Source organism: Chionomys nivalis, chromosome 11 (genome assembly GCF_950005125.1).
Source record: "Chionomys nivalis chromosome 11, mChiNiv1.1, whole genome shotgun sequence".
Classification (NCBI taxonomy): domain Eukaryota; kingdom Metazoa; phylum Chordata; class Mammalia; order Rodentia; family Cricetidae; genus Chionomys; species Chionomys nivalis.
The window spans coordinates 57908229-57920531 of NC_080096.1; the positions used below are offsets into that span (position 1 = coordinate 57908229).

The 12303-nt window shown below is 44.2% G+C and overlaps 1 protein-coding gene across 4 annotated transcripts in view; it reads left to right on the forward strand.

The window, feature by feature from the left end:
- Positions 1–7189: 7189 nt before the first annotated feature.
- Positions 7190–12303, forward strand: part of Slc24a2 (solute carrier family 24 member 2) — a 255169-nt gene continuing 250055 nt past the window's right edge. The window contains exons 1-2 of one of the 4 annotated variants that reach the window (XM_057784053.1): positions 7190–7442; positions 9745–10830. In XM_057784053.1, the coding sequence (XP_057640036.1) occupies positions 9898–10830 (933 nt within the window). In that variant the 5' untranslated portion in view covers positions 7190–7442; positions 9745–9897. The remainder of the gene's footprint in view (positions 7443–9744; positions 10831–12303) is intronic. The other 3 variants (XM_057784051.1, XM_057784052.1, XM_057784054.1) reach the window with 3 other exon arrangements.

Sequence of the window (12303 nt, forward strand, 5' to 3'; positions counted from 1 at the left end):
GAAAGGTAAACACCAATCCAGCTCCAAATCCTTCTATCTACTACAGTGACCTGCATGCAAGATATGCTAGGGAAACAGAGATACATAGTTTGTGGAACTAACCAACCAATATCTGATTGGACTTAAGACCCACCCCACAGGCAAAACCCATGCCCGAGGCTATTGGCCAGGGACCTTGGAGAAAACTAAATATTGCTGTTCTGCTAAAGGAATGTAGCAACAAAAATGACTCCTAAGGACGTTCTGCTACACCCATAGATCAGTGTCTTGTTCAGCCATCATCAGAGAAGCGTCCTCCTGCAGTAAAAGGAAGTAAGTACAGAGACACACGGTGCAGAGAGTGAGAGATCTTGGAACACTTGGTCCTAAAAGGGCGTCTCCATCAAACCCTTCCCCTTAGAGCTCAGGGAAGCCTGAAGACGAGAAGGCAGAAAGATACGAAGAGCCAGAGAAGATGGAGAACACCAAGGAAGCAAGGCCTTCTAAAGACAGCAGGACGGACACACATGTGAACTCACAGAAACTGCGGCAGCATGCACAGGGCCTGCACAGGTCTGCTAGATGTGGTCCCGGTGCTGAGTGAAAGTGCACCCAAGCCCCCATCCCTGACCCAGAAGCTATCTACAATTGATAACCACTTGCAAATGTAACATCAGTTTTCTCCAATGGATTCCAAATGGGGATCCAAACCACTTTTTGTTTTTTTTTGCTTTTTTTTTAACTAGCTAGACCAGGCTGACTTTGAATTCACAGAGATCCACCTGCCCCAAGTGCTGGGATTAAAAGTGAGTGCCACCATTTCCCGGCTACAAACCACACTTAAGGCCAGGCCCCATGTCCAGCAGTGGTTATGGTGTTTTGTGGGTTTGTTTTAATTCTTTCATTTGTTTCATAATGCCTTTTCTGAGTATCTTTTAAATGCTTTTTATTCTAACTTTTGCTTTTATATTATGGTTTCTGATGTGTTTTTAGGGGATTTCTGTGTGCCAATGTGTATGTCTCTGTGTCTATAGGAGTTTCTTGTGCTTTTTTTTTTTTTGACTCTTGTTTTCTGTTAAGTTTTTTGTTTGGTCCCATTCAGGTTTGCTTGTTTTTTATCTTATTTTATTATTATTTTCTTTAAATGCCTATTATTTTCTAATGAGAGCAATGAAGAATGTGGATTTAGGTGGGTGGAGCAGGAAGGAGGCTTTGGAAAGAATTGGGGGAGGCACATCATCATCAGAATATATTACATGAAAATATAGTTTCCACAAGAAGTAAATTAAATAATTTTAAAATAAACCTACCTGACTCACTCCAAGACATAGTATCAGGAATTTTAGAGTACCATGAATTCAAAAATTTAAAAATTATACCAAAGATAAAACAGATCCCATCAAAATCACCAGGAATACAAATAGCACCAATTTCTCTACAGCAACAATAAGGCATCCAACAGCAGAAAAAGAAAACCTTAAAAACCTTTCCAGCAGTACATGGACAAACATCCCAACATACAGGATGCTCTGGCAGCTAGACACAAGTTCAAGGTCAGCCTGGGCTGTGTAACAAGACCCTGTTTTCAAAAGAAAGAACTTAACATTTCCAAGAAAAGACCATTCTGAGCTAGAAATTTATAGTTAGACATGCGAGGTTTGTGGAGACAACATTTTTCTTCCTATCCCCTTAGAAGACACACTGGGCTGCTTTCCAATAAACAACGAATACAGTACACACGACAGTGAGTCCAGGAAGCAGGAGGCATGGGGAAAGAGCAGCAGTTTCTCAGTGAAGTCCTTGCATTCCAACCTGGAGTGGAATCCCTGAATGCCGCCTGTCTTCTCACCTTGGTTCCCAGGCAACTGAGGAATAAACAACGGAGCAGTAAGTGGAGGAGATGCTGTCAGTTATTGCCAAGGAAATGACTGAGGAGAGGCCTGGGAACAGGAATGCTGTGGAAAGGCTCACAAGCTCCACCATGCATGGACAAGTATTTACTCCAACGATAGAGCCTGACACCCAACCTGGGGAAACAATTAAAGTTATTCATTCCAGTGCTATGATTGGAACAGCACAAATATTTTAGTTCAGCAGTCAAGAGTCAAAGGCAGTGACGCGTTCTCGATGGCTTGTCTTGTTTGAGACTGAGGCACGCGACTCCCTTTTAGGACTGTGACTTTCCCTTAATGCTCAAATTCTGAACCACAGATGGCACATGGGGATGCAGGCAGCAGAGGCACCTTCTTTCAGCGAGCTGTTCCAACTCCAGGCATCCTTTTGCAGTCTTTCTCACCAGTGTTGACTGTAGTTCCCTGCCGATGTGGCTCTGAGAAACAAGGAGCCCTAGAGGTCACTCAAGAAGTCCCTACTGGAGCCAGGAAGACAGCCAAGACTTTCGACTCCGAGTTACAGCTGAAATCAATAGACCTGACTGCCCTCCTCCCGGCCTGCCTCAGCACGGTGCCCAGGGCTGGTGTCCACAAGCCAGGAGGGTAAGCTGAGCTTGCGAAGAGAAGCTGACTTTTAACCTCCTGAGCATTTCAAAACCAGAAAAAAAAAATCTTGTTCCTCTTGTAAAAGTACTAGCCATTCATCATTTCTCCTCACTTAACAGCTAAGCAGAAAGAGAAAGCCGTCGTTGGGATGTGGGGTGTAAGTGCTCCTGAGAATCCCTCTGTGAAAGGGAGAGAATTCTCAACTTGCCCCTCAGCCCCACAAACACCAAAAGCAAAGAAAAGCAAAGTCAGCCAGGTTAGGCACCAAAGAAGAACATCTTTACAGAGTGCCAGGATTCAACTTTAGTATTTACACTATGGTTTTTTAAATAAGCAAAATATGTTCTGCTCTTGACTATGGACCAACTAGTGGTAGCAGAAATGCAGCAGACCTGCCTAAGCCTGTCATCTCAATAGCAAAATGCATGACTAACTCTGTCATGTTGTAGGAAGGCCGCTTGGTCGTTCTGGCCACTGGGCAGCTCAGACCCAAAATAACCACACAGAAACTGTATTAATTAAATCACTGCTTGGCCAATTACTTAAGCATATTGCTAGCTAGCTCTTACATCTAGAATTAACCCATCTCTATTATTTTAAATTTTACCAGGAGGCTTGTGGCCTACTGGCAAGGTTTCAGCATGTCTATCTATGGTGGCAGCTTCAAGGTTTCTCCCTGACTCCACCCTTCTTTCTCCCAGCATTCAGTTTAGTTTTCCCCACCTAGCTCTGTTCTACCCTATCAGGCCAAGCCAGTTTCTTTATTAACCAATGGTATTCACAGCATACAGAGGGGAATCCCACATCACTGTTATATCCCATTAAGAACTCAGACTTGGGAGACAATGATGGATTCAAGTGTGATCTGTTTGATGTGAGCAAGCTACTTTAACCTACAGGATATTGGTTTCTTCATCTGTAAAACGAGAATCATAATAACTGATTAAAAAATCCAGCAAAGTGGAAAGATAAATAAAAACTGTTTTCCAGTGAAAACTCTAGTTAAGTCATGGAATTAGAGTCAGAGTGACTTAGTGACACCTGAGAATTCTGTTTTAGCTTTATTAATTCAAGTGTGGCCCATGATTTTTGAAAGTATTCTATTAGTTTTTGAAAGGCTGTTATAGAATTACTAAGAGAGCCCACTAGTCTCAACTGGTAATTACTAACCACTCCCACTAACTCTATATTCAAACAAAGTGCTAGTTAATACAAGGGTGAACATGATGTCAAGCAATGTTTACATGTATGTAATGTATATTTATAATTTTTAAAAGTGACTTTTAAATGATTATCTAGAGGTTCATTATCGACTCTCGACAAAGGAGTTGATCAAGCTTCTGTTTTGACAACTCAGGGTTTTCTCAGGAATGTCCCTTTCTCGATGATCAAGCAACAAGTGGGAGGATATAGCTGTCCTCTGGTTCTGGCTTCAGGGGATGTGGCATAGACCAGCGAAGGCTCTCCATCACTACAGTAACGCACTTCCAGCCTTCTCGATTTTCACGGCAGCTCACTGTCAAGTTCTTGTGCAGCTGCCAAATTAAGATACTTTGAAGCTGTCAAATGCTGTTAGCTGCTCATTCAACATCCATTCCTCCTTGTCTGCTTCAAACAAAGCCCCAGTTCTTTAAAACTTGAGTATGAAGCCACTTAAGAAATATTTCATACTCTCTTACAGCTAAGTGTAACCATGACTAAGTGGTGGTCATTCACATGGAGATGTGTTATGATAGCATCCTTCTATAAACAAGAAGGAAAAGTTCAACAAGGAAGTCTTCTTTTTCCCCCCCTTCATTATTTCTTATTCTTGTCTGGAATCCAGACATGTTACCCACCCCGCAAGGCAACAACTCTGTATCACTGAAGATAAAAGCTATCCATTAAGATGAGAGAGCATAGACTTTTGAATTCTAAGGCTGGTATCATAGAGCTATCAGACAAATGCTGGACAGTATGTTTTCGGGTTTCTTTTTGAGAAAAATAAAGTCTTGTTTGGTTAAGCTGTGGAAGCTGAGTTTCTGTCACAATCAACCAAGTGTGAACCCAGACAGTACAGTCTGCAGACACAGGTCTTCATCTGAGTCCCTTTTTGCCAAATGAAGAGTGGTGACCCCTCCAGTCTAAAGGTGAAGGGAATTGAACAACAACAATAAAGGTCTCAGTAGGAAGCAATGTGCCGTAACTACATTTATAAGTTTTCTGGCTAGCGTCAAACACAGACATCCACTTGCTTCTGTCTCTCGAGGTTTAAGTGCTGTGTGACACTATTTCTGAGAAGACATGAACAAACAGCAATTTTACCCCAGATAGGAACCAATGGCAGACCAAAGACACCACTGTCTTAGTTAGAGTCTCTATTGCTGTAAAGAGACACTATGACCATGGCAACTCTTACAACAACAAAAACATTTAATTGAGGTGGCAGCTTACAGCTTGAGAGGTTTAATCCATTATCAACATGGTGGAGAGCATGGCAATGTGCAGGCAGACGTGGTGCTGGAAAAGGAGCTGTGTATGCTGATTTGCAGGCAACAGGAAGTAAACTGAGCATCACACTCTGTGAAGTCTGAGCAAGTGAGACCTCAAGGCCTCCTCCACAGTGACACACTTCCTCCAATTTCTTTGGGAGCCATTTTCTTTCAAACCACCACAACCACTAAAGTCCAATTTGGTCAACCAATGAGGTTTATTTGTGACTCTTACAGAAATATGGTTGAGGGGTTAATTGCAGGACTGAAAATAACTCAGGCACAGCTACATCATCAAAACCCCACACCACCATGGGAGACAGTTCACAAAAGCTAGGTACTTGAACTGCACTCCACAGCCTGCAGACAGATGAACAGTTTGGAGGATGTTTGTCATTCGTTTGGTCTGAGCTTCTTCTGGGAGACTTGGCCGGTCTTTTTTTCTTCAGGACACTTCAGCTGAACTCTGCCTCTTCCAGGTTACTTGGCTAATATCTGCTTCTTCCTTGTGGTTGGTCTGGTCTAGGCCTCTTTCTAGACAGCTAAGCTTAAACCTTGTCTTATCTGTGAGTCTTCCCTTAGTTGGTCTGAGAGTGTCCCTCAGGACTCTTTAACACTTACACACTCTTCGGTGGAGAGTAGTAAATTTGATCTGTTTCAGGGACTTCCTGAAGCCATCTCAGGTTGTTTATGTCTGGTCTTGAGGCCTTTAGCTGCTTCCCTGCAGGATGGAGTATTTCACTTCCCCTTAGAATAGCAGTTGGTTCACTTTCCTGTAAACTTCCTGTCTTAAACTATCCAGTTGCTCCGCCTCCCTTTTCACACCTCATTTTAAATTTCCAACAAAGATGAAAGGTTTGAATGTCAGAGGAAACTACTGCACAGCTAACATGTTTAGGCTATTCTCACTTTGCTCTTCTTGGTTTCTGCTGCCTGGGGACAATCGGGATTGTTGGGTCAATAAAGTCAAAAACAAGGGAAGTGGAAGCTGAATGGGATATACTCAGGTTCCATTTGTATAAAACTTTGTAGAATAGATATATGATTGTTTTCTTCTTTCTAAAGTATTTTTGCAATATGAAATGGTTCTCTCTGCCATCAGCAATTACCAATCTGTTGGGTTGTTTTGGAAACATTATGAACTTCTGTTAATGGGCCTGAAGCAACTGCAATAATCTCCTGATGTTGAAGTTGACTCATCATGATCAATGTGAGCCTATCTGGGTCATTTCTGGAGTCTTCCTTGACACAGTCTTAGTACTGGTTAGCTGCTTCCTTCCTTCTCCTAAGGGTTTGTGAGTAAAATGGAGTATTGTCTGAGATTTGCTTCATGGGGAGGACACTGGGAAAGGGTGCCTGCAGGTATAATGCATAACAGACCAGGTAGTCAATAATTTTTGCAAGGCTGTGATGGCCCCATAAAGCCTTGCGTGTATTCTTTTCTTACATCTGTGAATGTTTGAAATTTCCCAGAACAAAAAGTAAAGGTTTTTTTTTTTTTTTTTCTTGTTAAGTTCAGGCCATGACTTTCAAAATAAAACCCGAGGTTTCCCTTTACTTGGCAAGACAACCCTGGAGGTCTGAGTGAATCTCTGCAGGCTGCAGAGACAGAAAGATGGCATGCAAAAAGGGTCCTCAATGCACAGAAAACCTCCACGGTTTCCCAGGTTGGGTCTTCCTCACCCATCAGGTTAAAAAATGTTTCCCTCAACAACTAGCTTGTTCTCACCTCCTATTAATTGGCCCAGACTCTTGACGTGTTCACCAGAGAGCTGGACTCAATTTCCCCTGGTTAAAGGGTCTTTGCAAACAAGGCAGAGGGAACCACAGAGTTGGAAATCTGGAGGCAAAACATGAGTCTTGTCAGGGACACCAAAGTGCCCCCAGTGTCTTAGGTCATAAAGGTAACAAACGGTTTGCCTGTCAAACTAAAGACCTTCAGTTTCTCATCTTTGTAAAACAGAGACTTCAGTTCCCTCTGACCAAGGGTCCTGCCCCCGAGGCCTGTACTTTTCTAAACACCATCTTTTCCACCTTTGCATAGTAAGGAGAGATCAATTCTTATTCCTGCAGATGATTGGAGAGGAGGTGGCCACTACAGGCGACCCCAAACTTAACAGCACTTTCGGGCTTCGGGTGCTGCAGGGACCTGTACGATTTCTCCTTTGTGCCCTTGCCTTCCTGCACACCCTGACCCGGTCCCCACTGCAGAGAAATCTGACAGGCGGCAACGGCGGGCGTGGCCCGCGCAGGAGGCGCGCAGGGCGGGAGGGCGCCGAGCTGCGGCTACTCCCGCGCCGCCGAGAGGGAGGGGCCCAACACCGCCCGCCAGCCCAGCTCGCGCCACCACTCGCCGCTGCTCACTGTCCCCGCGAGCCCACATCCAGCTGGTGAAGGCTACCGCCAGCATTAGTCCGGGGCCCGGGCACGAGAGGCGGAGGCCGGAGGAGGCGGCCCGAGCGGCCAGGCGTGCTAGCCCTGCTCACCGGTGCGGGTAAGTGCGGGTCTCCGGCTCTGCGTCCGCCTAGCTACTGGTCCCCCGGCGGGTCTTGCGCTTCGTGCTGCTCCGCTGCAGACTCACAGGTGGCCCTACAGCGGACGTGGCGCCCCAGGCCCAGTTCCTAGTTAGCCAACTCTCTCCGCTCGGGGGCGCGGGTTGCCAGCCCCTATGTGACCCACTCGGGCTCGTCCCGGAGCTAGGGCACCCGCAAGAGCCTGACTTAGGAAGGGATGCGCAAAGACGTGTTCCCCCCCACCCCCCCGCCGCGGCGCGCTGCTATCTGGGGTTAAAAACAGTGGAGCAAGCTTCACCCCGAAAGCTTCGCAGCTTCCAGCTTGCAGGTGGAGTCCAGCTACCTTTTCGTTTTATTTTCTTATTGACCCTCCATGGAAAAAGTTTAAGATCATTCAAGGCAAAGTTGGGGCGCAGCTGGGGGGCACATCCTAGGCAGCAGAGCAGAGGATTTACAGAGCTCACCCTAGAGCTGATCTTATGCCCTAGGAGTCCAGCCCTGCTGCTAGCCCTGACCCGGCGCTGTGACAATCCCTAGAGCGCTGCCAGTCGCTTAATCACGGGTGCTAAGCATAGACATCTGCAGCCTGCCTGGGCATCCGATGGGCTAGGGTTATCTGAGGAGCAGTGGCAACTCAACCTGCGTTCACTGCTGGTCTTGCTCTGCTCCAGCTAATCCCACTGTGTAAGTGGCGTGTGTTTAATTAGCTTATTTTACACCTGAAGTGATCTCGGCGAATGCTCCGAAAATAAAATTATTGGCACCAAAAAAAGAAAACAAAAACAGGAAATTTAAAGGCTTGTTTAGAAAGAGAATCTTGACTGTAGGAGCAGGCGTGTGGGGTACTCTACCCACCTCTTCCGTAGACTAACGAATCAAAACTCTGCTCTGTGTATCTGGCATAAAGGATAGGTGTCGGGGCTACTGGGGGAGGGTTTTATGGACAGAGGTGTTGCTGCAACTTGTATGTTGTTTACGAAATACATACTTGGTCTCTCAAGATAGCCTCCTGGTCATGTCCCTGCGCTGAGCTTTATTTAAGCTATGGAGAATACGACTAAAGGGTTCTGGTTGTTGCTGTTCCGAAGCTCCAACTGAAAACAGTATTTATATGCTTTAAGAAAACAGCTTGTTCGTGTCAACAGGACATTTCTTGCTTTTTCTTTTCTTTTTTTTTTCTTTTAAACTTAAATATTTAAAGAGCAGGTTTTCTGTATCTGTATGAGACACAATCATGAAAAATATTATCCTGGGATTATTATGTGAACAGAAAAGCAGTATTACCTCCTCCCCAAACCACCCTTTCCAAATGATAGGTTCAATCGGAAAATGCACCGAATTACATAATTGCTCTAGAAGAAAACATAATGGATAATGGTCAGTCATCAAGAACTTAGTTCTGAAAGAAGTGGGGCCATTTTAACACTGAGAGATGTTGCATGGCTTCAAATGGATGAATTGACTTTCACCTATAAATTTTTTATACTTACACACATCTTAGCTGTCTAACCCTGGCATCAGATGTGTTGAAATATTTACTTGGTTTATACATGTGTGGTTATGAGTCCATTCTAGATACCACTTCTTCCAAGTGCTGCTTTTTTTTCTAATTATCTTAAAGCAATTTGTGAGGTCATACTTCAGTGGTAGCACTATTATCTGGAGTGTCTGAGGCTCTGAATGCAATCCTCAGTGCCCTCCCCACAACACACACATGTACACGCACCTATACACATATGTGCAATAAAAGCAATTCTGGTTGGCAAAAGTTTAATTGTCTATAACTATCCCAATATATTGGTGTGTGCATGTGTGTGTGTGTGTGTGTGTAGCTAGGGATCAAACCCACATTCCACACGTGCTAAGTAAATTTTTCACCCTAGTTCTGCTCCCCAGTTCTAAAATAAGAAAACCCAGAGCTAGAGAGATGGCTTAGAAGCTAAGAGCACATACTACTTTTGCAAAGAACCTGAGTTTGGTTCCCAACACCCATGTTGGATAAATCACAACTGCTTGTACCTCCACTTCCAGGAGATCCTAGGGCCTCTCTGGACTCCTGGGGACCCCTGCACTCACATGTGCACATACTCACACACAGACACACATCACTAAAATTAAAAGAAACCTTTAGGAAATAAAATAAAGAAACTGAGGCACAGATAAGTTAAGTAACTTACCTGTGAACACATACTGTAGGACAAGACTTTATTGTATTTGCAGTTATTTTTATAGAAAGATAAGATTTTGGTGACCTACTTACCTTGGTTGTTGTTTTTATTTAAGCATAGCTGGTGAAATCTTTCTGTGAAGAAGAAGGATACCTGACTGTAAACGTGTCCCACAAGCACTATTAACCAAGAAGCAAGGAACAGTATGACAGAACCATCTAGCCGAGTCTGAAGTGTGAAGAGCACCGTATCCACCAGAAGACCCAGGATGGATCTGCACCAAAGTACCACAGTCAGGTTGCTGGAGAAATGGAGCTCCAATGAGCCACCATCTGGCTGCCGGAGACATTATCATGCCAGAAAAAAACTGAAGCTAATTCGGGTCATTGGCCTTGTCATGGGCCTGGTCGCTATGAGCACTGTCCCATTTTCAATCAGTGCCTTTAATGAGACAGACACTCAGAGCCACACAGAAGAAGCCAGTGACGTGAGTGGCTCTAGGGTAGCCCAGGGCCACCATCAAAGAACTCTCTTAGATTTTAATGACAAGTTTCTAGATGATACCACACAGCCACCCGCTTCTCAGGAAGACAAAGCTGAGAACAGCACCGACCATGCCCAGGGAGACTATCCAAAGGACATCTTCTCCCTGGAGGAGCGCAGGAAAGGCGCCATCATCCTCCATGTCATCGGGATGATCTACATGTTCATAGCCTTAGCCATTGTCTGTGATGAGTTCTTCGTTCCTTCCTTGACTGTCATCACTGAAAAACTGGGCATCTCTGATGATGTGGCCGGAGCCACCTTCATGGCTGCAGGCGGGTCCGCCCCAGAACTTTTCACGTCTCTTATAGGGGTCTTCATTGCTCACAGCAACGTTGGCATAGGCACCATTGTAGGTTCCGCCGTGTTCAATATCCTCTTTGTTATTGGCATGTGTGCTCTGTTTTCTAGAGAAATCTTAAACCTGACATGGTGGCCACTCTTTCGCGATGTGTCCTTCTACATCGTCGACCTGATCATGTTGATCATATTTTTCCTGGATAACGTCATCATGTGGTGGGAGAGCTTGCTGCTCTTAACAGCTTATTTTGGCTATGTGGTTTTCATGAAGTTCAACGTCCAAGTAGAAGGATGGGTGAAGCAAATGATAAGTCGCAATAAAGTTGTCAAGGTGACAGCACCAGAAGCCCAAGCGAAGGTCAGTGGAAGTAGCCTTTACTAACGGCTTTCTTAGCTATCATTCTGAAGGCAGATGTCTTGGCAGTTGGCAGCTTGCTTTTGTTTTCGTGTGTGTTTTGTTTTGGTTTGTTTTTTCCTATACTGATCTTTGGGCTATCGTGGTAACAGATTGCATCCTGCAGTTTTGTGAAAGCCAATGAAAATGACAGCAGAAAATTTAAATTTGGGGGGACGTTGTTCTACAAGTCCACCAAGTTTCCACGCTACTATGGCGTTAAAAAGGACAATATAAATACAGGCTACCTAAGCATCCCAAGGCAGACTCAGCATTGACTTGTTTTTAGGAAAATGGACCCAGTGATTTTGTGAGCAACTTAATTTTTATAGGCAGGTTCTTAGCAAGAGACAGGGTCTTGTTTTTGAGAATAGCCTATGATGGAAGATCAGAGCCATTTTTTTAAAGATGTTTAGGGGAGAAAGTTTGTTTTATAAGAACTGTGCCCTCTAGCAGCAGCTTGGGCTTAACGCTACAATGTCTGGCTTCCACTACAATGGCCATAACTATGTGTCCTTTTCTCTCTCTCTCTTTTTTTTTTTTTTTTTTTTTTTTTTTTTGGTTTTTCGAGACAGGGTTTCTCTGTAGCTTTGGTGCCCGTCCTGGAACTAGCTCTTGTAGACCAGGCTGGCCTCGAACTCCCAGAGATCTGCCTGTCTCTGCCTCCCGAGTGCTGGGATTAAAGGCGTGCGCCACCACCGCCCGGCCCTTTTCTCTTTAAGTCAGTTTTATTTCATGGTGCTGGGACTGAACCCGGTGTCTCTCATGTTACTAGGCAAGCACCCTGAGACCGAGTGACACCCAGACCTATGCCTACTTTTCTTGATCCTGGTGGTCTTCTTTGCCATGGATCAGAAGCATCTGTAGAGGAAGTCACTGGGGAGCCCTGGCACCCACCGCTGTGCTGCAGTAGCCCATCTTGCACACTGTAATAAACATGACCCAAACTGCTTTCACAGGAGAACTTGAGGGAATGTTGCTTAACTAGGAAGGATATTTGTAAAAAGCTTAAAAGAAAAATGACCTCAAAAAATATAACTTTGAAAGAAAAACAATAGAGGAATAGCATCAATGAATTTTTATGTAGTTTCATAATTATGCAGCATTCTGATTTATATCCTAAATATAAAAATGCCATCTTCAGATGTGGTTTTAAACAGGAAACCCAAGTTCGTAACAGAAACTTTTCATGTTTGCATATGGGAAATTTTTCACACATATAAAACAAATGCTTGAGTCGTGGTAGGAGATTTAATCACAAAGAGAAGAAAAATGATACTGTATTAGTTAAATTTGCATTCTTCCTTTATAGACTAGGTTGATGATCATTGTGTTTATAGTTACCACAGAGTAAAAGCAGAGTGGAAAAAAAAAACTCACTAGCAATACCTAGACAGTAGGCAGAGTATACATGAAAACATGCAAAGAGGAATGTTT